Genomic DNA, 26,530 nt, shown 5'->3' with positions numbered 1-26,530 from the left:
GACCACTCAAGGTGCATTGACACGGCTGTGTGCTTTGGGTCGTTGTTACAAATGGAATGTGAATTTTCACCCTAGACTTGAGGTTCAAAGCGCTAGGAAGCAGGTTTTTTTTTATCAAGGATCTCTCTGTGCTTTGCTCCACTCATGTTTACCCTGACTAGTATTCCAGTTACTGCAACTGAAAAATATGCCTACAACATGATGAATGCTGCAACCACCATGGTTGACTGGAGGGATGTTATTGGCCAGGTGATTACAGTAGCTGTGCTTGCTTTGTTTCAGACCTGATTCTTGACAATCAGACCAAAGAGTTCAATCTTGAATTCATCAGACCAGAGAGACTCCAAATGGGCTGTCATGTGCTGTTTACAGTGGGTTTTCTTTGCATATGGCCACCATAAAGGCCTGACTGGTGAAGTGCTGTATAGTGGTTGTCCTCGTGGAAGGTTCTCCAATCTACACTGCGAAAACATGGAGCTTTTTACTGTATAAGTGAATATCATTGGTTTCTTGTTCAACTCCCTGAATAAGGCCCTTCTCCACAATTGCTCAGTTAGGCCAGATCTAGCAAGAGTCCTGTCCATTCCAAAAATTCTTACATTTAAGAATAATGGAGACCACTGTGTTCTTTGGGATCTGTAATGCTACAGCAACCTTTTTGTACTTTTTCTAATATCTGTGCCTCAACACAATCCTGTCTTGAAGGTCTACAGACTGCTCGTTTAACTTTATGGCTTTGTTTTTGTTCTGAAATGCACTGTCAAAGATGGAACGCTCATCACCGCATACAAGGACAGGGACTGAGGTGAACCCTCCTCTAATCTTATCACTTGAGTTCCCTGTGACTCATTCGGAGCCCATTGAAGGATCCCAGGGCTGTCTGCAATATTACCTGTTTGGGCATACTGCGAGTATACAGGTTAATGTACTGTCATATAGATATATGCCAGTACATCATGGTAAAAAAAAAGTAACTATTAAAACTTAAAATTCCCATTTAGGATAAAAAAAATGAAAAAAGTTAAATGTATTAAAAAAAAAAAAAAAGTCCCAAGACACAACATAAAGGTATGTGCACACGACCTCTTTTCAGACGTAATGGAGGCGTTTTACGCCTCGAATTACGCCTGAAAAGACGGCTCCAATACGTCGGCAAACATCTGCCCATTGCTTGCAATGGGTCTTACGATGTTCTGTGCAGACGAGCTGTCGTTTTACGCATCGCTGTCAAAAGACGGCACGTAAAATTACGCCCGCATCAAAGAAGTGCAGGACACTTCTTGGGACGTAATTGGAGCCGTTTTTCATTGACTCCAAAGAAAACCAGCTCCAATTACGTCCGTAAAAGATGCCGCGAAAAATGCATGCACTTGTAAAAACGTCTGAAATTCAGAAGCTGTTTTCTCCTGAAAACAGCTCCGTAATTTCAGACGTATTTGGCATTGACGTGTGCACATACCCTAATATACATGACCTCAAGGGAGAGAAGAAAACCTGGACCGCACATCCACTTGCTCTACTTTTATCTATTGCGGCTCAGCAAAATTTTTACATTTATGATCAGGAGGTTCTTAGTTTACATTTTGATCAAACTGTATAATCCCACTTGCCGCTTCACAGCGACCTCTTTTAGGTCCCTACTCTATCAAGTGCAGTATCGTATGGCAACCAGTGCCGCTTTCTCTCCCTTGTCGATTATATACATGTATTTGATACCCCCACAACTGTAGCAACCTATACAATAAATGTTTAACATTATTTATAATTATCCGCATATATGGCGTAAAAAAATGAAATCAACTCTACTGGGATTTTTTTTTTTTTTTACCCAAAACAATAATTAAGATATAAACTAAACGCTGATTTACATGTTTCATAAAATAGCACCTTATGTAAAGTATAACTCCATACAATACCTATTACAGCTAGGTCGAGTGCAATGAGAAAAAAAAATCTTTTTCTTTTCATGTCCAAAATTGTCCTTGTTCTCAAGGGGTTAAATGATGCTATCCTACAGTACATCTACCTGCAGTATACAAGTGAATAGTATTTATTCCTCATTACATATAGTATATTTGTAATGTCTTAGTTTGATTCAATAGTTCTAAATCTGCTGAGTGTAGGTAAAGTGAAAATTTCCCTCATGAAAAGCTTTTGGAGAAATTTGGAGAAATTTATATTTGTACTATTCTCCGAACTGTAAGCATTTTTATTTTATTTTTTTAGATATGAATTTTACTGAACAAAATGTTAAACTCCTCCAAATTTACAAAAAAACAAAGACTTGCATTTATTTGCCAGAGACTTTATTTACCAGCTGCCTGCTTAAAGCCAGCCAGATCAATACACTATAATACTTGGCCATAACGTTTTACTAGCGATTTAATAAAATTTGCACGCTTGGCTATGTTATTGCGACATTCTGCTAAATGTATTGTATAATTTTTATTTTTATTGTCTTCATATCTATAGTCTTAAGTATTTTAACATAAGTATTCAAAATAAAATAGACTTCAAGCAACCAGAGAATGTCCAAAGTGGTAACATTGCAGTAGATTTCAGTTTTTGGGACTTTATTGGAGTGACTTTATGCAGTTTGTGTGTCGGTAAAGGTCCCTGACACTATTCCACTGAGCACTCGTGCTGTAAATGAAGCTGAGTGTTATTGGTTAGTCTGGATGCTTAGCATAATCACTTAGCTAGACTGGTAGAGGGGAGGTGGTAATCGCTGAGAACAGATGGGCAGGACCAAAGCATTGCCAGATTCTGTAGAAGCTTCATGTATTCTAGGACGACTCTTCTTCTTCTTCTCTTTTTTCCTCCCTATGTGTTTTTATTTTTCCGCCTTACAATGCCCCTGTGAGGCTCAAATGAGAACAAGGGCTACAAATACTTTGTGCCAGCTCAGCTATGCTGGCAATGCAAGCGTTTAAATGCTTCAGTAGCCTATATGAAGGGTTGGGGCAGATTTTATTTTGTACAGTAGCCTCTCGTAATGCATGAAAGGATTTATAAAGAAGCTTAACTCCCTTGCCTGCATCTGTATCATTTTGTGGATTGTATTGCCTGTGGGATCAGAAATGATTTTCTCGGATATGAACACAGTTTCTGGGTCTCCTAAAGTGCATCCTCCTAATGGGACTAGATATTACACTTTTCAGGTATGTATATTGATACTGTTGGTATGCAGCATAAGTATATTCATGCTCTTTTTATTAATGCCTTCTATTATAAAATTACATACAGAATTGTGGCCGTTTTGTTAGTTTAGAGGCCATCTGTCAGTGCGTTCTGTGCTATAAAGCCAAATCTTTAACATCAAGTATGTGGAAAGTCGCCTGTTGTTGTTTTTTTGTTTTTTTTGTGTATTATAAAAGGTAAAGGATCACATAAGGAAACTGCCCCTTACTGTTTATAATCAATTTTAACACTCTCATGTCCCACTGATGTTTTGTGTTCACACAGCAGGGGGCAGTACCACTCATAAAAGCCATCTACTCCTTCAACAAGTTAATTAGAGACCCCTTAGCAATGATCTTGGTTAGACCTATATTGTCACTATTTCTGCAAACTGAGCAGCCTCACAAAGATCCCTTTAAATAGCTCTAATTTTATATGACCAGGCACTGAATCCTGGCAGTTCTTTCGCTTCTGAATAAGCAGTTCTAAAAATATACTGGAGAAAAAAAAATGACTATTTTTGTGAAACTGCAGAACTCTTCTTGCTGGTGCAAATTCTGTTGTGTGACGTTGACACAGAGTATAAAAATAACAAATGTATTTCGATTGAACCTGCATTTCTGTTCTTAACGTGTTAAATATGTTCGTACTTCTCTAAAATACTGAGGTTTAACTATGAACATTGCCTTTCCCTAGGTTATATATGGCTGAGAGCAGAGTTAAATGTCAGTTGTCAAATTTGCGCAATATTTGATTAGCTACACCTCCAAATAGTGGCGGAAAATGTAATAATGTCACTTTAATAAAACCTTATCAGTGCTGTGCACTTTGTTTTAGTTGTATTGGTTATCATTTATTGTGTGTCACGAAGAAAATTAGATTAGGTAACAAATGCCCTTCATTTTCTGGGCTCTGAAGGCAATCGAAAATTAGATAGGCAAGCACTCGTAATATATTTACAACTTTAATTAACCAATTTCTCCTCTCATTCACTATTATCCCTGTGATTTACAACCTCAGCCTGTGAATAATGCATTACAATGAAATACCATGGATATCAAATAGCATGTATGAATTACAAGTCTCCTTGCACATCATTTCATTGTTTTACACCTAATCTGTTATGCTGCTTAAATTATAGCTCCACTTTGGACGTAGATAGGTTAAAATATTCGTTAATATAGTCCATTATCTGCAGTTCTTTATATTAATTTCACTAGCTGTATACAGTAGTAATTCCAAGCAAGAACCAGGAAGCAACAGGAAAATGACATTTCCTGCAGCACGCCAACGGGTTACGGATTGTTTTACTACCGGAGCGGCCTATCAGAGGTTTCTATGGTATGTTCCGGCATAATAATGGGGCCTACAGATGTAGCAATCCTTCTCTTAATTCTGATAACTTGCTGCTACGTGATAACTTCTTACTGAAGCCATTGAAAAAGTCATGTTAAAAGTTTTTGCTACTGCGTTAAATGTCCAGATAAAGATCACTGCATCTGTACCTACAACAGGACCGTTGAGTCCCAACAGAAGACAACCCCATAAAAAGCTACTGTATATCTTGTATAATTTCTATTACTGACCTGTGTATGATAACTACACAGATTAAAATAAAATGAAAATTGTCTACAGGGTGGGCCATTTATATGGATACACCTAAATAAAATGGGAATCGTTGGTGATATTAACTTCCTGTTTGTGGCACATTAGTATATGGGAGGGGGGAAACTTTTCTAGCTGGGTGTTGACCATTTTGAAGTCAGCCATTTTGTATCCAACTTTTGTTTTTTCAATGGGAAGAGGGTCATGTGACACATCAAACTTATCGAGAATTTCACAAGAAAAACAATGGTGTGCTTGGTTTTAACGTTACTTTATTCTTTCATGAGTTATTTACAAGTTTCTGACCACTTTTAAAATGTGTTCAAAGTGCTGCCCATTGTGTTGGATTGTCAATGCAACCCTCTTCTCCCACTCTTCACACACTGATAGCAACACCGCAGAAGAAATGCCTCCCGATCTGACCCCCTTAGACTTTTATCTTTGTGGTCATCTGAAGGCAATTGTCTATGCTGTGAAGATACGAGATGTGCAGCAACTGAAAGTACGGATACTGGAAGCCTGTGCTAGCATTTCTTCTGCGGTGTTGCTATCAGTGTGTGAAGAGTGGGAGAAGAGGGTTGCATTGACAAAAGTTTCCCCCCTCCCATATACTAATGTGCCACAAACAGGAAGTTAATATCACCAACCATTCCCATTTTATTTAGGTGTATCCATATAAATGGCCCACCCTGTATATCAGGGTTTTAGACCCGCAGGATTATTTGCTTTGATGGGTCCATGATATTCCAGTGTCACTGTGCACGCCAGGATGTAGCCTGTTCTACATAGGCAAACCGTAGATGAACGTAAACAGTGGTTAATACTTTGTCTACGGTTTCCATTTTTTCCACAGTTGCCCTGTTGTAGATTTCAGATGATTCTGTTTGTGAGAGTATATTAACCCCTTTGCGCACTATGACTTAATAGCACGTCATGGTGCGGGGGTTGATGTATGGAGCCGGCTAAATAAATACCGAAACTATCGACCAAATTTTTTCACTAACACAAAAGTACAATATGTCACGTAAAAACAATCTCCTAATCGCTTGGATAGGTAAAAGCATTCACAAGTTATTACCCCATAAAGTGACACATGTCAGATTTGAAAAAATCGGCTGTCTCCTGAAGGGGTTAAGAAATACCAGATAATACAACTACAGCAACATTTTGTATTGTAAAGCTGTATACCGTTTGCACTTTTATAAGGAAATAACAAGTTTTATTTGTTCTGGTTTGTCCCTGCTGTTTGCTAATCATCGCCTCATTGCTAAGCAACAAACTCTGCTGCCAACAGGGGACACGGCTGGTCTTCCCCACTTTTCTGGAGGTCCCGTATATTAAACACTATTCTGGGGTACCACACATTGAGAACATCTCACTAGTGCAGCACTCAATTGTTAATTTCTAGGCAATTTACTTTTGAATTTCAAGACTACTTTTAGTTACATTCAAATTGATTATTCAAATGTTGGGGTGGTACCTCGGCGGGCCACTTTATACTGCCATGTAGTTTGTCCACTACAAACGGGCTGCAATATAGCTGCAGAGGTTTTAGTTCCACTAATGCTCAATGCGCTACCTTGGAATCCAAGATCATGCAGTTCCCTAATATTTTGGGTTGTGTACCTTAAACTCGTGCTGCCAACTTAAACTTACACCTACTTTAAGATTTTAAGACAAGTACCATGTGATGCACATGTACATTGCTCAGTCCTTAACAGGTTAAAGCGGTAAACATTGTCATGTAACAGATTTTTACGATATTATAACTCTAAAAGATATTTCTATTTTGTTTGTACACTAGATATTCAACAATGCAGAACTTACATAGTCCCCTAAAGCCACAGATCATACAGCTTTGACCATAGCATTTTATTACTGAAGTCATTTGGCAATAAAAAAACAAACCTTCCTTGCACAACTCATGCAAAAATATCCAACTTTCCATGTAGTTTTCCAGTCTTCTTATTGGATGACTTTATAATGTAAATTTTAAGTATTGCTTCCTGCTTCTGTCCTATCTGTGTCAATTTCTTAAGTTTTATGACCCGTTTACCGATAGGAAATCTGGCTGCTACTTTTTTAATGATGCTTTACCGCTGCTAACACTTGAAGTTTGTGCTGCTTCTTATACATGTTAGTTTTCAAGTTTATAGTTCAGTACAAAATGTCACACTGTTTCAACTACAGTTTTAATGTTTGTGCCATGATAGTAAGACTCAATGGTTACTGCAGAAAGGAAATCTATATGAACCAACATGGTTTCCAAGCAGGCAGGTAATCTTAAAACAAACTTTCCTACTTTTAAGCAATGACATTGGGGAGACCTGTTTAGACCACACCCCATGCAATGACCGCCACAGTACCCTTATGGCAGCCACGGTTTTCCTATCACCGCTCCAGAGCCATCGTTGACACAGATCCCCCTATTACCGCAAAAGTAGCCGCACCAGAGCCATGGTGCACCCGCAATAACCACTGCTCTTTAAGGCAAAAAAAACCTAAAAAAATACCGACTGGGGCCACCTAGAATCTACTCACAAATCACAATCCCTGCAGATCAGAACATTTCTTAGTTCAGCCGAACAAAATCCTAAGTCATACTCGCGTGGCCTCAAGAAGCAGAGATCGGGGGTGCTGTTTTCTTGGCACTTGCACTGATATTCTGTTTTACTGTTCCTGTGCTTGCCTTTGATGTGGGGGGAAAAAGTAGTCACAGAAGAATATCCTTTCCTAACTAACAAAATTGTAGCTCTGCAGAATAAAAACAATAAAATCTGCTATTGACTCCTTAACCCTGTGGAGCTACTTAGTATTTTGTTAGTAAAAATCATCATTGAACTCATTGTTCCCTTCATATCAGACAGGCACATGAACAGTTAACACAGCTCTCCACCGTGAAGATCCTACATTTCTCTGCCCATATCTCTGCTTCCTGGGGCTATGTGGGTATTACACGGTGGTGAGTGATCAAGTCTTGGGTAAAATGTTTACTTAACAGTCTTGGCAAACAAAGTTTCTAAATTTTGAAAGTCTGAAAACTTTACAGAGCATTTTCCGTTTGATATTGAACCTGTTAAATGGTAAAAACAAAGTATTTTTGTCCATATTTGTATCTTCAACGCGCACAACCGTATTCATTCACATTCTGCTTTCTTACCTGATAACATCAATAAAATGTAAGCTACATAGACGTTTATTATGTATTCTCTAATGTATTATAGATATTGCTATTAGTTAGGCTGTAATCTGAAGATAAAAGCTTAACAAGCCGTGAGCGAGTCAGAGCAGAATTCTGTATGAGCTCCACAGTAGGTCACCAAACGAACTGTGAAAACGGTCTTGATCCTAGAGCAAATTTGAGAAATCCTTAAATCTTTATCTGAAGTCATTTATGTTGAAAGCTATTTTCGAAATAAAACTTAGAACATTTTTATGTGTTTAAAGGGGTTGTCTCAAAAAGACAACTCCTTTTTAAAAGAAACCCTCACACGCGACCATCTGATAATTGTAGGTCAAGCTCCAGCAATCCTTGGTGACCTGATATTGCCAGGGGATATAATGACAGTCAACTGATTTCCCTCGCAAGGAAAATGTAGTCTAAAATGGTACCCAAGTCCCCTTTTAACAGCCATATGCCCTAATGGGGCCTGAAGACAGGGTTTTTCTTTTTGAGACAATTTTGTAAAGCCTTTAAATACTATCATCTCTATGTTGCATAAGGAAGACTTGAGCGTTTAGCTACAATTTTGGACTAATTTTATGAGTTAAAGTTTCACAAGAAATGGATGTATCTGCTTAGATTTTACATGGTTGTTGGATTACACATGCCATATAATACAATTCACAGGGAGAGAAGTCCATACTACATTCTATGAAACTTCTGATATGCAGTACAATGCTCGTCACAGAATTATCAGGAGAGTGTTTGATAGAATTTCTAATAAATGTAAAAATTAGTCAGTGTCATAGACCTGATGTAGCTCATTATGTATTATCTAATTAGGCATGACTGTCCAAAGACACTTTCCCTGTGTTGTACTCTTGTATTGAGTATTTTTACATTCTATACAATCATTTCTGTTTTATTTTGTTTTTTCTACAGAAGTTCAATAAAAAAATGCAGTTTATTGCAACAATTAGGCCTCATGCATACAGCAGAGACATGTACAGAGACTGTACCTCCGTACATAAATGCAGTGAACAGGCATTCTGAGTGTTTCCTTGTGGTGCCTCTATATGGCGCTGTATTATAGAGCTATTCTTTGTTCGAAGCATTGCTTATTATGGAGAATATCTCTGTAACATATGGAATCCGACAGAAAAACACTCCGTAAGCCTCTGCATAAAATCTGAGGCATACAGAGGTACGGTATGGCTGCCATGCTACATACAACTCCGTATTACAATTTACTTTGTTATGCAATGTATCACTGCAAAGAAATTCAGTTTATATAGTATTGTTGTCATACAACATCTTTAATAGTGTAAGTTCTGAATAAATAAAATACTTAAACAAGCAGACAAGTCAGGTATTTGTATTTCCAGTATATTTTTAAGGAGGATATGTTATATTGCTTAAATTATTATCTTTATCCCATGATCTGTGACCGATTTTTGCCACATATTGTCTCTCCATATGTTTTTAATTATTTGTTCAAAAAAGACAGAAAAAAATCTGTGGCCAAAATGCTGTGTGAACATAACCAAAAATAGATAATTTTGTTTTAAGCCACAGCTTTCTATGACTGATGCCCTATCCCAAGCTCATTAACAATAATTTACTTAATACAAATCTGTAGTTCCTGGGGCATAGCTTATGGTGCAGATTTACTAAGGCTAGGGCTACACGGCTTCTCCCCTCCAGATCCCCTCAGCATGCGGGTCATAACTCTGAACTCTCAATGTCCGGAGTGCTATGTCACATACAATGTCCTGATGCTAGCCGGCGTCCGTACCATGCACGTACAACGTCCTGACGCTACCCGGCGTCCGTACCATATATGAGCTGCAGCATGTTGAAGAGAAGAAGTGGAGAAGCAAAGCGGAGCATACATATTTTATTTTTATTTTTTTGTCTGAGGGGGTTAGTCTGACCAGGAGTTACAAGGCCCTGCCTTAAAGGATCAAGATAATTGCATTCCGCAGTCATAACTCATTTTATTATTAGGCAATGTGGATATTTTAAGCCTTGTTTTGTTGTAGGACAAGTTTGTATAATTTGTAGACATAATTTTTGGGCACGTATGGAGTATGTCTCTATTCGCTTAGCACATCCATGTACTGTTTTTTTTCAGATTTTTCCAGGCAAAACTGCTCCAAATCCGTCAAGTTAGATGGGTTGTGTTGGTGTACAGCAGTTTTCAACTCATGCCAATGTTTCTGAATTGGATTGTGGTCTGGGCTTTGATTAGGCCATTCCAAGACATTTAAATATTTCTCCTTAACCGCTTCCCGACCGCCCACTGTATATTCACGTCGGCACTTGCTGGGCTCTGTGCAGTGCCGACGTGAATTCACGGTGGGTGTTAAAAGCGCGATCCGGGTGTCTCAGAGTAGCGCTGACACCCGGATCGCGCTGTTATCACCTGCCTCTGGTCCCGGAGATATGATCGGGACCTGATTAGTTCAGGTCCCGGTCATGTGATCGCAGGGAAAGTGTGTTGTAGCAACGAACTGGAAAGTTTGTTGCTATAATAAACTGGAAAGTTTGTTGCTACAACAAACTTTCCCGGGGACCGATTGCTGGTGCTGCAGTCGGTTATAAGGCAGAACCGGGGGCCATATAACAGCCCCCGGGTCTGCCATGCACAGCAGCCTATGAGAACCAGCCGGATGCTGGTTCTCATAAGCTTCCTGTCAGTGTGACTCTCAGCGTCACACTGACAGTTTATAATACGTTACACTACCTAGGTAGTGTAATGTATTATAGCAGCGATCAGTGCTGCCAGGCTTCAAGTAAAACAAGTAAAAAGTAAAAAATAAAGTAATAAAAAAGTTTTATAAAAGTGTAAAAACAAGTTATAAAAGTTACAAAAAAAAAGAATGCTTTTTTTCCTATAATAAGTCTATTATTATAGGAAAAAAAATAAAAATGTTAAAAAAAAGTACACATATTTGGTATCACCGCGTTCGTAACGACCCAAACTATAAAACTATAATATTATTTTTCCCGCACGGTGAACACCGCAAAAAAAATAATTAAAAAACAATGTCAGAATCACTTTTTTTTGGTCATCAACCCTCCCAAAATATAGAATAAAAAGTGATCAAAAAGTCGCATGTACCCCAAAATAGTACCAATAAAAACTACAACCCGTCCCGCAAAAAACAAGCCCTTACACCGCTTTTTTGACGGAAAAATATAAAATTATGACTCTCAGAATATGGGGACACAGAAAAGAAATAATTTTATCAAAGTGATTTTATTGCGCAATCGCCACAAAACATAAAAAACCTATATACATATGGTATCGCCGTAATCGTACCGACCCGCAGAATAAAGTAAAATGTCATTTATACCGCACGGTGAACACTGTAAAAAAAAAAATACAAAAAACATTGTCAGAATTTATGTTTCTTTGTCACTTTGCTTCCAAAAAAATCTAATAAAATGTGATTAAAAAATCACATGTACCCTAAAATGGTACTAATGAAAAGTACAGATTGTCCCGCAACAAATAAGCCCTCACACAGCTCCGTTGGAGAAAAAATAAAAAAGTTCTGGCTCTCAGAATATGGCGATGCAAAATGTGCAGAGTGTTCCAAAAGCGGATAAGATCGGGCGCCATTTATCAGTGCGACACTGGCCACATATCTGCGAATTATTATTTATGTACCCCATTATTATACCCTCTTATTATGCCCTGATGTACTCCGCACAGGTTACATATGCCCCCACATCATAACTGAAATACCAGCAAAACCCCAAACAGAACAGTTACCAAGCAAAATCTGCGCTCCAAAAGCCAAATGGTGTTCCCTCCCTTCTGAGCCCCACAGCGTGCACAAACACCAGCTTACGTCCACATATATGACATTTTATATCTGGGAGAACCCGCTCAACATTGTATGAGGTATTTGTCTTCAGTGGCACAAACTGGGCACAATATATTGTGCATTAAAATGGCATATCAGTGTAAAATTTAAATTTTCACTTTGCACCATCCGCTGCGCATTAACGCCTTGGCGCACCACGACTTAATAGCATGTCGTAGTGCGAGGGGTTATTTATGGAGCGGGCTCATGCGCTGTGCACGCTCCATATTCTGCAGGTGTCCGCTGTGTATTACAGCTGACACCCGGGACTAACGGACAGGAACAGCGATCGCGCTGTTACAGGAGCCTGTAAAATGACATTATACTGCAATACATTAGTATTGCAGTGTATTGTACCAGCGACCTAATGATCGCTCGTTCCAGTCCCCTAAAGGGACTTTTGGGAGGTTTCCACTGTTTTGGTACCTCAGTGGCTTTGCATATGCGACATGACACCCGAAAACCATTCCAGCTAAATTTGAGCTCCAAAAGCCAAATATTGTTCCTTCCCTCCTGAGTCCTGCCGTGGGTCCAAACAGCAGTTTATTACCACATATGGCGTATTGCTGTAATCAGAACAAATTGCTTTACAAATTTTGGGGTAATTTTTCTCCTTTATTCATTGTAAAAATTAAACATTTCTATGTTTTTTTCAGAAAAAAAGTAGATTTTCATTTTCACTGCCTAATTCCACTAAATTCAGCAAAAAAACTGTGGGGTCAAAATGCTAACTATACCCCTAGAACAATTCCTTGAGGGGTGTAGTCTTCAAAATGGGGTCAGTTTTGGGGGGATTCCACTGTTTTGCTTACTCCAGGGCGTTGCAAACGCGACATGGAACTGAAAACCAATCCAGCAAAATCTGCGCTTCAAAATCCAAATGGCGCTCCTTCCCTTCTGAGCTCTGCCGTGGGTCCAAACAGCAGTTTAGTACCACATATGGGGTATTGGCGTAATCGGGAGAAGTAGCTTTACAAGTTCTGGGGTGCTTTTTAATCTTTATTCCTTATTTTTTTTAAGATTTTTTCAGAAAAAAAGTAGATTTTCACTTTCACAGACAAACTCCAATAAATATAGCAAAATACCTGTGGGGTCAAGATGCTAACTATACCCCTAGATAAATTCCTTGAGGGGTGCAGTTTCCAAAACCGTCTCACTTTTGGGGGATTTCCACTGTTTTGGCACCACAAGACCTCTTCAAACCTGACATGGTGCCTAAAATATATTCTATAAAAAGGAGGCCCCAAAATCCACTAGGTGCTTCTTTGCTTCTGAGGCCTGTGTTTCAGTCCATTATCACACTAGAGCCACATGTGGGATATTTCTAAAAACTGCAGAATCTGGGCAATAAATATTGAGTTGCATTTCTCGGGTAAAACCTTCTGTGTTACAGAAAAAAATGTATTACACATGAATTTCAGCAAAAAAAATAAAATTTGTAAATTTCACCTCTACTTTGCTTTAATTCCTGTGAAGCGCCTAATGGGTTAAGAAACTTTCTGAATGTTATTTTGAATACTTTGAGGGGTGCAGTTTTTAATATGGGGTGATTTATGGGGTCTATCTAGTACATAAGGCCCTCAAAGCCACTTCAGAACTGAACTGGTCCCTGTAAAAATAGCCTTTTGAAATTTTCTTGAAAATTTGAGAAATTGCTGCTAAAGTTCTAAACGTTGTAACGTCCTAGAAAAATAAAATAATGTTCAAAAAACTATGCAAATATAAAGTAGACATATGGAATATATAAAATAGTAACTGTTTTGTGTGGTATTACTATCTGTTTTACAAGCAGATACATTTAAAATGAGAAAAATCATCATTTTTGAAAATTTTCTCTAAATTTTGGTGTTTTTCACAAATAAGCAATGAATTTATTGACCAAATTTTTCCACTAACATAAAGTACAATATGTCACGAGAAAACAATCTCAGAATCGCTTGGATAGGCAAAAGCATTCCGGAGTTATTACCACATAAAGAGACACATGTCAGATTTGAGAAAATGGGGCTGGTCATGAAGGTCAAAATGAGCTCGGTCTTGAAAGGGTTAAACTCCTCCAGTGTAGTTAAAGCAATATGTTTAGGTTCAGTGTCCTGCTGAAAGGTGGACCTCTGTCCCAGTCTCAAATCCCCGGGACACTGAAATGGCTTTTCATCAAGAATGGCCCTGTATTTACCTCTATCCTTTTCTTCAATCCTGACCAGTTTTCTAGTTCCTGCCAATGGAAACCATGCCCACAGCACGATGCAACCACCACCATGCTTCACTGTAGGAACCGTTTTCCTGGGGTGATGGAAAGTGTTGGGTTCGTGCCACACGTAATGTTTCCCATGATGGCCAAAAAGTAAAATTTTAGTCCCATCTGACCAAAGATCTTTCTTCCGTGAGTCTGCCACATGCTGTACGGTGAATGCAAAACTTGTGTTTTTTATGTTCTTTAAACAATGGCTTTTTTTCTGGTAACTCTTTCATAAAGCCCCACTTTGTGGAGTGTACAGCTTAGGCTTCGTTCGAATCTGCACTAGGGCTCAGTTTCAACGTTCCGTCTGAGCTTTCCGTCGGAATGGAGCCCTGAGAGACACAAACGGAAACCATATGTCTCCGTTTGCATCACCATTGATTTCAATGGTGATGGATCCGGTGCCAATGGTTTCCGTTTGTCTCCATTGTGCAAGGGTTCCGTCGTTTTGATGGAATCAATAGCGTAGTCGACTACGCTATTGATTCTGTCAAAACGACAAAATCCTTACACAACAGAGACCAACGCAAATCATTGGCACCGGCTCCGTCACCATTGAAATCAATGGTGATGGAAACGGAAACCTATTGTTTCCGTTTGTGTCTGTCAGGGCTCTGTTCCGACAGAAAGCTTAGTCGGAACGGAGCCCTAGCGCAGATGTGAACGAAGCCTTATAGTGGTCCTATGGACAGATATCTCCGCTTTGGATCTTTGGAACTCCTTCACTATTATCATTGGAGTCCTTGTTGAATCTCTGATGAATTCCCTCCTTGCCCACTCTGTGAGTTGTTCTGGACAGCCTTATCTTGACAGGTTTTCAGTTGTAAAATGCTTTTTCTATTTTGTTATAATGAATTTAATGGTGCTCCGTGGGATGTTCAAAGTTTGTTTAAAAGTTTTTATAACCCATCCCTGATCTATACTTCTCTATAACGTTCTCTCTGGCCTGCTTGAAGACCTCCTGAGCCCTTCTGCACACGACAGGGTTTCCCGGCCGCGTGACGGCCGTGTAAAAAACGGCCGTCTCACGGCCGCAGTAGGAACAATAAACTCCAAATGGGGCTATTCACACAACCAATTTTTTGACGTCCCGGGAAACCGGGTAACACTTGAAAGTGCTCCAAGTGACGGCTGTGTCTTCCGTCGCTCGCTCTCTCCTCCTCCTCACATGCACTTCGCACTGTGAGGCAGAGGTTATTTTTTTTGCTCCCTGTAGGAGCGGAATCCCCAATCCCCGGCCACAGCATCGGCAACGCTGTGGCTGGGGATTGGGGTTTCCGCTCCAGGAGAAGTCCCTGACTTCACTGTGTCCATATTTGGACACAGTGATATCAGGGCCTTCTGAAGCCGAGTCCCCGGCGATGTGGCCGGGGATTCCGCTCCAGGAGAAGTCCCTGCCTTCACTGTCCATATATGGACACAGTGACATCAGGGACTTCTGAAGCGGAATCCCCACCGCTGTGGCTGGGGATTCCGATCCAGGAGAAGTCCCTTACTTCACAGGCACTTCTCCTGGAGCCGTCCACTACAGGAAAGTAGGGGGGGGGTGCCATCTATGGGGGAGTAACTATGTACAAGGGTGTCCTGTGTGGCATTCCCTACAGGGGGGCTGTGTGGCATTCCCTACAGGGGGGCTGTGTGGCATTCCCTACAGGGGGGCTGTGTGGCATTCCCTACAGGGGGGCTGTGTGGCATTACCTACAGGGGGGCTGTGTGGCATTGCTTACAGGGGGCTGTGTGGCACTACCTACAGGGGGGCTGTGTGGCATTACCTACTTGGGGGATGTGTGGCACTACCTACAGGGGGGCTGTGGCAGTATGTACAGAGGGCAGTGTGTGGCATTATCTACAGAGGGAAGTGTATGTCAAAAAATGTACAAATGAAATTCATCCGACTTTAAAACGGAAAGGGAAAAAAACGGATGCAAAACTGGTCAAAATCGGCCGTTAAAAACGGCAACACGGCTCGGAACGGATGCAAAACGGCTGTTTCTATCAGCCGACACTCGGACCCTGTTATGTGAATAAGGCCTTAGTCTTCATGTTGCTTTCTTAGTGGTTTTGCAGGCTCAGCGGTCTTTCAGAACGGGTATATTTATACTGACATCATGTGATAGATCATGTGATACTTTGATTACATACAGGAGGACCTTATGCAACTAATTACTGTATGTGACTTATGTAGTTAATTGTTTTGACCAGACTTTATGTAGGGGTTTCTTAGCAATGGGGGTGTATACATAGGCACTCACAATGTTTCAAGTTTTTTTTTAGTTTTTTTTTAAATATTTATTCCACTGTAACAATTTGGGCTATTACATTAAAAAAATTCAACGGAGCAGGAAAAACACCAAGGGGGGGGGGGGGGATACATTTGCAAGGCATTGTACTTGTTTTATGTGTTTAAAATTTAAAAGACTTTCCCCTTCCAACCCTTATTCTTTGCCTCTGTATTCTAGCAAAGGTGGAAATACAGTATGTGTCCCAGCATTTTTTTCTGTCTACTATATAATGAGGTATTATATGAATGCAATTTAGTCATATGGAGATTAAGGATTTGGATAACCAAAGAGTCACAGGTAATACTGAACCACAGGAGTGCAGATCCATATTTAGCAGCATATGACATTTATCTGATTTCCTGACATTTTGTTGATAACCTAGCCCTATTATTTCAAGAATGTGCATGTCCTATATTAACAAGGTTTAGAAAGCTGACAATATCACATCTATAATTAGGTTGCAGTCTTCAGTTTAGCTGCATCTCATCAGTAAAACAAGTCTCTGAGCTCCAATCCCCCGTGTATATTTCATCAAAGCAATTAAAATACAGCACTTCTTTTTTAGAAAATGTTATGCAAAATGAATAAATTCAATATGACAGTCAGGGCCGACTCCCAATAAGATGTTTCCTTCTAAAACAAAGAAACACTAATGCGCGTGATTACTTAAATTTTCTAAAATGTTGTTCTTTTATGATTTTGCTAAAAAATGCACTTGCTATGAAGTGAAGAAATCTAATTCCTTTATGCCATGATACCCTGTACATACCATTGTATGCTTATACTGATGATAAATATGTAACCGTGAAAAGCTAAAATAACGTAAGCATGATGTCCATCCTGAATAAATGTTGTGAAGATCACAGTAATTTAAGGGAATTGTTATTTGTTTTAGAAAAAACATTTCCAAATCTCGTATTAAAGGGGTATTCCATCTCGGACATTTATGGCATATATATATATATATATATATATATATATATATATATAGGGCCACCTCTGGGACTCTAACCTATCTCTAGAACAGGCCCTTTAACCCTCGCCCAACCTTCTCATGCGGTCACTTGGCCACTGAGTTATGAGGTGACTGAGTACTGAAACAGCCGCACTTGCTGAGCTGTGCGGTTTTCATAATCCCCATCGAAGTGAATGGGAGTTTTGGAAACCGTGTAGCACAGCAAGCTACGCTGTTTCCGGATCTCAGGAGCTACAGAAACCACGAAGCTCACTGTTCTGCGCTGTTTCTGGTACTTTCATTGACTTCTATCGGCGTACCCTAAAAAGGGCTAGCAATTCGTTTCCAATAAAACCGGCTACCTCGTAAATCAGTATCTGGAGCCGAGCAACAGCAAGAGAAGGTAGAACGAGGGTCAGGGGGCCCTTTTCTAGAGACAGGTGGGACCCACATATATTGGACAATTTATATCATATCCTGTAGATATGCCATAAATGTCTGAGATGGGAATACCCCTTTAAAGAGGCTCTGTCACCAGATTATAAGTGCCCTATCTTCTACATAATCTGATCGGCGCTGTAATGTAGATAACAGTGGTATTTATTTTGAAAAACGATAATTTTTGAGCAAGTAATGAACAATTTTAGATTTATGCTAATTAGTTTCTTAATAGATAACTGGGCATTTTTTTACTTTTTACCAAGTGGGCGTTGTAAAGAGAAGTGTATGACGCTGACCAATCAAAATGGAGGATTAAAAAAAATACGTTAAAAAAATCTGGCTTTATTTATATAAAATGTTTTGGGAAGGAGTGACTGTTGTTTACAATGAACTTAGAGTTGGTTAATAATAATAACAGATTAATGTTGGCTGAACCCACCAATTTAAGTATAGGATGACAGTTAAAGGTGTATGAGTATTTTCAGGAAGAAAAATTGGTGGACCATAAACAGCGCTATTGGTAATAAAGGTAGGAGTAGTTCCAGTGTTTTGAAATACAAAAATAAATAATTTATTGTAAAAGACTACTTGTTTCAACGCTGAACCAGCATCTTCATCAGGCCAAATGTAAGGTGTATGATGACAGCTTGACGACCTCTGGATGTCTGCCATTGAGGGAAATAAGGACCAAGCATGTAGAAATCGACTGACAACTCTTGTGTTAAGAGATCCCCTAATGTTCCCTGCTAGGCCGGAGCTGGAACCTGTGCTGCTATAACAATAGAGAAGTGCTGTTCTGAGAAGCTTGGGAGTCAGTATAGGAAATATACACAAACTGAACCATATAATGTTACAATGAGTGATGATGGGGCTTGGATCCCCAGGTTGCTTTTACACCGTATCATGCCCCCACACAGTATCATGTCTCCGTACCGCCCCCCACACAGTATGATGACCCCATATTGCCTCCTAAAAAAAACAACTTCCATAGTCCAGTTCCCACAACGAATGGAGGAGATCCCTATGCAGGTCTTCTGCAGTCTGTGCTGCGTGTGGCTTGGCGCAGGCCGGTGCAATTTCTTCACTTTATTGTGCCTGGCTGCGTCACAGGATTAATAGTAGAGAATGTACTGTAGATCACGCCTCCCTGCTCCACCTTTTGTATTCAACTGGATCTGCATTCTGAGAACATAGAAAAAGTTAAAACTGGGACATGCCTCAGACCTCTCGGGACAGCAGCATATTGTCTGGAAACAGGGACTGTCCGATGGATTCGGGATGGTTGGGAGGCAGTGTAAAGTGGTTGTTCATCCCCCGTTAGTCCTATTCACTTAGCCCATGGATTCATACTCTACTGCCGGTTGTTAGCTGAATGTTATGAGTCACATGATTGCGTGTGTGGGGGGGGGCATGACTGACACCATGTTTAGTGATAATAAGTTAGCCCATGGATACATTACACAGGACTAATCTGTGAGCTATACCATTCTACTGTGAAGAGACAGAATACTACACTGTTATAAGAAATTTACTGTATGTAAGCAGAATAGGTATCTGAGCAGACTTTCTAATAAATGTATATTAGAAAATTGTATCATTTCCTATTCTATAAATAAATAGAAAAATATAAAAGCGGACTACCTCTTTAACTCTGTCAATGTCTTAGGCTCTTTTGAGATGTCCAAGAAACGCATTTACTTTTGGTAGCACTAAACTAAATTGGTGCCTTTTAAAGGAACCTGACCGCCTTTTAAACATACCTTTTGTCTCAGTGACGCAAGTTGTATGACCAAGAAAACGATGTGTAATTCCCCGGTGTGCCGATTGCAAGTGCCTCTAAGGCGGGACTGTGTAACTGCTTCTGCTCTAAGTGACCGCTCTAGCGGTCTCCTGATTGCCGGCTAGAACCATCACTCAGAGCATAGAGAGTGGCACTGGGCCTGGGGTGAAACATCAGTTTCTCGGTTATGCAACTTACATGACCGAGAAAAATGGTATGTTTAAAGTGCTCTCCCCCTTCCCTATATCGCTCTGTCAGCAGTTTTGAGGCCTCAAAACTGCTGGCAGGTTCCCTTTAATGTGTCATAACTTTAGTTTCCAAAAACCCAATGAATGCAAGCTCCGGAAATTCTTCTCTGCATATTAACAAGAAGATGCATATTAATGACTTCCTGATTTGTTTGAGTATTTTCTGACGATAGGTAACTGTCAAAGCACTCACAAAGAAGATTAATACCTAGTGAAAGCACAAATACTCTTAAAAGCTTCAAACATTCTGCTGAAAGGCATGATTTGTACAAGCTACTTAAACCATTCTGTGGCGGAATATGTATTAAGTTACTTATTAGTCGTGCTAAGCTTCACCTGTAACTTTGATGGGAGCAATATACTGTCTCCTCCCTGTTCACTTAACATAAGGACACTTACAATTTGTCTCCAACTGTAATATAATACGAAGTATGAGTTGTGTGTCATGTAATTCACGCTATGTTCGGATTGAAGTAGTAATTTAAATAAAAGCTCCATTCATTACATAGTTTTATATTGATGCCCGATGTAGAATACTTATGATGATAGGGCTTAAAAAATGTAGAATCGAGATTCCTAAAGTCATTCCTTATATTCTTTATCGACAAGATCATATGATGCATCTTTTACAAGTCCTCATATTTTTAAAGTTTATCAGACCTTCGTTGTCACTATGCCACTGCAGCAACCAACTGGGGGAAGGGTATAATTCGAGGGTGTATGCCATCTGGACCTGGTGATTTGTCTATATTCGTGTTCTTAGGATAGCTCTGCACAACTTGCTGGATTAAGCAGGTGGCATTTAATGAAGAATTTACTTTATCCCTAATCATGTCACCTGTCATTGGATTTTTCTGTGTAAATACAGTAGAAAAGAAGACTTTTAAGAGATCGGCCTTTTTCTCCTCCACCATTACACTGGATTATTTCTGAGAGGGCTTATAACTTCAGTTTTAAGTTTCTCATTATTTATGTAGCAGAAAAATACGTTTGGGTTATTTCAATTTATTTGGCAATGAGTGCTCTGTTTCAATGTTTTTGTACTGGCCGACCCTGCCTCTCACCGCTGCCATATACTTTCTGGTCTCCAGCGTCTTCTGGCTCCCGGCCGGTGCTGCTCTACTCCTGCTGCTTACAACCTCCCACGCTGCAGGCACTTACCTCCTGGCTCTCCTGCCGCTGCTCTTAGTGAGCGAGCTGACCCTTCTCTTAAATGGCCAGCGCGTGCCAGCCTTCCCTGTATAAAAAGGTCTCTCCCCACACCAAATCCATTGGCAACACAGTGTGTTCACACCATCATCTGTAGGCCCCGTGACAGTCATTACTTCTATAGACCTGTGACATCTTACCTTAGTAGTGTAAACACTTTTATTATTTATTGAGCCTGTAAAGGATCTGCCAGGTACAACTTCTGTGTCAACGCCCATAGGTAATCAGTCTGCACCTGCTTCTATGTCTGTGAGACTGACTCCATCTTCCACCACTCAGGATGGCAGGCTTAGGAGTGGGAGAGCCTATCACAGCCTGGCCAGACGGAGCTAGCTCCCGCCCTCTGTCTATTTATACCTGCCTTTCCTGTTCCTCCTTGCTTGTGATTCTTCTCGTTTGTTTTCCTGGCCCTGCTGCAGCTTCTGAACTATTTGACCCTGATTCATATTGACCCTGGCTTACTGACTACTCTCCTGCTCTGCGTTTGGTACCTCGTACACTCCTGGTTTGACTCTGCTCGTTCACCACTCTTGTTGCTCACGGTGTTGCCGTGGGCAACTGCCCCATTTCCCTTAGCTTCTGTGTACCCTTGTCCGTTTGTCTGTTGTGCACTTATTGAGCGTAGGGACCGTCGCCCAGTTGTACCCAGTCGCCTAGGGCGGGTCGTTGCAAGTAGGCAGGGACTGAGTGGCGGGTAGATTAGGGCTCACTTGTCTGTTTCCCTACCCCCATCATTACAGAGCCCCTATCCTTTTATTATTTAACCACATTGGTTGTCTCCTGTCTCTAATTTGTTTATTCTAATAAGGTATTGTATATATCTTTCAGAGGACCTACTTAAGAGGGCTTAAAAAATGTCTCATTTATTTTGCGTTCATTTATTTTTGTGGAAATTGTCAGTACTAATGCCATTCAGGTCATCCCTTAGCCAATGAAAGCTGGTCTTCCTGAAGTTTAATGTTTTTAAAGCTCCTCTACTAAACATCTTATTAAAGGAAGAAATGCAAACTTATTGTGTTGGAGTCACTATCCCCTAGGTGATCCAAACCTGTACTTTTGATATTTTGTCTGGTTTATTGGTTAAAACTAGGTATAGAAGTGCCACCCCCCTTCACCAGTTGTAAAAAGTAATTGTCTTTTTTATTCTTGTCAAAAACCTGTTTCTTTGGTTGGATCTGCAGGTTTCTGCTTAAAGTCCCCCATAATAATGACTAAGTTATGATTTGCTGCCTCATCTTTTTGACTTTGTAGATTTTCTGATGCTTCCATTTTACTTGGAGACTTCTAGAAAATCTCTATCAGTATTTTAGAATTCTTTCTTCCTCCATTGATTTCCACCCATAGGGACTCCACAGATTAACTTCCCTCACAGATACTATCAAGCAGGATGGGTTTTAGGTGGAAATTGACATATAAGAAAACCCATACCCCTTTCTTAGTAGTACAGTAAAGACTGTATCTCTGCAATATAACAGCCCAGACATGTCATATCCAGCCTTGTCTCGCTTATCCCCACTATGTCACCATTCTCTACCAGCATTATCAATTCTAATTCCTCAATCTAATATCTCTGGCATTAGTATACATGAACGTTATTGTAAAGGATCTGCCTGACACAGCTTCTGTGTCGACGCCCGTGGTTACTCACTCTGCACCTGCTCCTAAGTCTGGTCGAGTGACCCCTTCTTCCACCAATCAGCCTGTGAGGCTGAGGAGTGGGAGAGCCTATCACAGCCTGGCCAGACGGAGCTAGCTCCCGCCCTCTGTCTATTTATACCCTCACTTCCTGCTCCTCCTTTGCCTGTGATTCTTCCAGTCTCTTTCCTGGCTTTGCTGCTGCTGCTTACTACTTGTCTTCTGCTTCATATTAACCCTTGCTAGACTGACTATTCTCCTGCTCTGCGTTTTGTACCTCGTCCACTCCTGGTTTGACTCGGCTCGTTCACTATTCTTGTTGCTCACAGGGTTGCCGTGGGCAACAGCCCCATTTCCCTTAGCTTCTGTGTACCCTTGTCTGTTTGTCGTGCACTTAGTGAGCATAGGGACCGTCGCCCAGTTGTACGCCGTCGCGTAGGACGGGCCGTTGCAAGTAGGCAGGGACTGAGTGGCGGGTAGATTAGGGCTCACCTGTCTGTCTCCCTACCCCGCCATTACAGTTATGTATTTTTCTGCATCTCTTTTCCTCTTATCCTTATTCACTGTTCTAACCCCTTCATCCATTTTACCCCCAGTTTTATTACATATCCCCAGGTCACTATTTTTGCTGTCTTCCCCCTCCAATACTATAATTGCCCTTCCCAGTCCTTAGTTTTAACACTCCTCCAACCTTCTAGCCACCCCCCCCCCATACCACTTTACACTCCCAATGCAGATGCAGCCCATCCTTATTGTAGAGTCTGTACCCAACAGAGAAGTCGGGAAGTCAGCCCAGTTCTCCAAGAACCCAAACCCCTCCTTCTTACACCAAGTCTTGAGACACTTTACCTCCCTAATCGTCTGCTGCCCCTCTTGTGTGGCACATGGTACAGCCAGTATTTCAGAAAATACAATTGAGGTCCTTGCCCTGAACTTCTATCCAATTCCCTGAAATCTTGTTTAAAGACCTTCCACCTACCTCTAAATTTGTCATTGGTGCCAATGTGCACTGTGATCGCTAGGCAGGGGCTGGCTAGCAAATTTTAGCCTGGGGGGCAAGCGCACAGCACTGGCCAATCCTTAACCAGTTTACCTCCGTCTGCTGTATAACTACGGCAGATGTTACTGCGCTTTATGTTCAGCTGCCGTTGAAAGACGGTGGTGACGTTGGAATCGCACAGGAATTTTCAATCCTAGATACATGATTGAGCTGCTAGTAACTGAGGGATCAAGAACAAAATAGAATTTGGTTCCTGATCCTGTGATTGCTGTGATAACAAATCCCACCTTACTATATTTAACATACATGCTAGAGACCCCCCATTACTGTATATTGCATGCAGGATAGAGACCCCTCTCCATTACTATATATTACATGCAGGTTAGAGACCCCTCTCCATTACTATATATTACATGCAGGATAGAGACCCCTCTCCATTACTATATATTACATGCAGGATAGAGACCCCTCTCCATTACTATATATTGCATGCAGGATAGAGACCCCTCTCCATTACTATATATTACATGCAGGATAGAGACCCCTCTCCATTACTATATATTACATGCAGGATAGAGACCCCTCTCCATTACTATATATTACATGCAGGATAGAGACCCCTCTCCATTACTATATATTACATGCAGGATAGAGACCCCTCTCCATTACTATATATTACATTCAGGCTAGAGACCCCCCCATTACTATATATTACATTCAGGCTAGAGACCACCCCCATTACTATATATTACATGCATGCTAGAGACCCCTCCCTACTATATATAAAATGCTTTCTAAAGACCCCCTACCCCACCATTACTATATATTATATGCTGGCTAGAACCCCCCCACCCCTCTCCATTACTAAATACTATATGCCGACTATTACTATTGTCAAGAATTGAAATCTGTAAGGGGGAACGTGCAAATTTGTCTTTAATTGGTTGTGCCCCTCACCACTCCCTTAAATATGTAAACCACACCAACACAAGGAGAAAAACAAAAATGGAACATAGAAATGCCTAATAACATGTTCAAGGACAGGCATCACATTTCAGTCAGGGAATACAGTGCCCTACCACTATACAAGCACCAATATATCCAATAATACAGCCATACAGTGACCATATTGTGGTAGATACCAGTACTACACAGCGCTCTGCCGAGTATTATTACTCTGCAGACTACACAGTGGTCAGATACCAATTCTACTACTGATCAGATGCAGTTACAGGCAAAATATAAAATAAAGAGTATTTGTCACCCCTCTTGACAAGTCTGTTTTAGTAAATATCTGTATTCTCCATGAAATAACAATTCTGGAACATCTTATCTTGGAACTGCATTGTGCCATTCCTCTGTTATTCCTCTGGGAAATGTATGAGTAAATTGACCACTGGGTGTTACATTCCCCTTGTCATACGGCTGTGTCCCTACATACTAACAGTGTTTAATCATCGCTGACCGTATCATACTGTGTAGGGACACATCTTATTGAAAAGGGGAATGGTAACAACAAATTGTCAATTAGGCTCGGGCTAAATAGAGGCTTTCTGTAGTGTTACTGATTGATTTTTAACTTTCGAGTATAGCGAACCACTGTTCTCTGTATAGTGCCCCACTGTTCCCTGTATAGTGCCCCACTGTTCCCTGTATAGCGCTCATCTTTGCCTCGCCAGACCTGTCGTTTGTGTCAATTAAGTTCGGGGCCCTGCGAGTGTGACCGCTCTTATGGGCCAGATTGGCACTGGGCCCTGTTGCAGTTGCGCACGCAGGGCCCCAGACTCAAGTTGGCACGGCCCTAAATGTCTACTGGTTGACTGCTCCCTGGCCCAGCCCGCCCCTGCTGCTAGGTCTTCACCGGCCCCTCCCAATAATCTGTCAACCTGATCTGCAAGATGCCGAACCTGTGCACCCGGAAGACAACACACTGTTCAGTGTTCCTGGTCTTTGTGAAAGAGTGTTTTATCTGTTCTTTCTGTATATGCATATAGATACACAGATAAATAAACAAACTCATATCATTTATATATGAGAATATCCCGTTGCAAAAACTAAAAAATCAAGTATTACTCTTTTTAGTCCTTACACTCATGGGGTAATTCTGGTCTAATTTACATTTCTCTGATCTGCAGGCAAGCCTTCCAAGTTGTGAGTAATTTCTCCAAGACCGGTCTCTGATGACAAATGATGATTCACTCATTTTCATATATTTACTCTAGAATGCGATAGATCTGATCCCACATTTTCCATATCATGTTCTTTGAAATTTAAAAACGAATAAATTCAAGATTGACACCATCCTTAAAATAATAACTTCATTTAATCTAATGTTTAGACACCTCTATCTTAAGAACTGTGACTCTCCAGTGGAGGCGCAGCTATAGAGGGCACAGAGGTAGCAATTATACTTGGGTCCTGGTGCCTGAGGGGGCACTAACGACCCCTCTGCCACATAAGAAGACGCTGGTATTATAAATGGCACAAGGTGGGGCTCTGTTATTCAGATTTTGCATTGGAGCCCTGGAGCTTGAAGTTACGAAATACCAATTTTGGTTTTCCCTGTACTATGGCTGATATCCCGCAATCTTAGAATATTAGGTCTCATGCAGGCTGTAGAAGGGCTACGTGCTTCAGCCATATATTGTTGCATTCGGACTTCTTTCCTCTACATATTTTTTTTCTCCATGCTTTTACGCCATATAGGCATTCAATTCCTCAAAATCTTGTTTGCAAGCTTATTTTTCTTCTCTACTTCCATCATCTCTAATGTCCCCTGCCACCTCTGCTATCCATATGCAATTTTTCCGGCATTGCTTGGAGGTGCCCGAAGATACAATAAAATCTGGATCTGCATAGCAATCTACTTAATAAATGTCAATTACCTACCAGTAGACTGTGATTGATGGGTTGCTAAC

General features: G+C 40.6%; 1 protein-coding gene across 8 annotated transcripts in view; it reads left to right on the top strand.

Moving 5' to 3' along the window:
* The window catches only part of PPFIA2 (PPFI scaffold protein A2), a 373,500-nt gene that overhangs the window by 77,318 nt on the left and 269,652 nt on the right, over positions 1 to 26,530 (top strand). The window contains exon 1 of one of the 8 annotated variants that reach the window (XM_075856790.1): positions 2,778 to 3,161. The exons of 6 other annotated variants lie outside the window; for them this stretch is intronic. In XM_075856790.1, coding sequence (XP_075712905.1) covers positions 3,000 to 3,161 — 162 coding nt within the window. In that variant the 5' untranslated portion in view covers positions 2,778 to 2,999. Of the gene's footprint in view, positions 1 to 2,777; positions 3,162 to 26,530 lie in introns of those variants that run through there. One more of the 8 variants, XM_075856793.1, reaches the window with a different exon arrangement.

Source organism: Rhinoderma darwinii, chromosome 3 (assembly GCF_050947455.1).
Source record: "Rhinoderma darwinii isolate aRhiDar2 chromosome 3, aRhiDar2.hap1, whole genome shotgun sequence".
In the NCBI taxonomy this organism is placed as follows: domain Eukaryota; kingdom Metazoa; phylum Chordata; class Amphibia; order Anura; family Rhinodermatidae; genus Rhinoderma; species Rhinoderma darwinii.
Note: the sequence above shows the minus strand (reverse complement) of the source record. Positions and strands in the feature narration are given on the sequence as shown.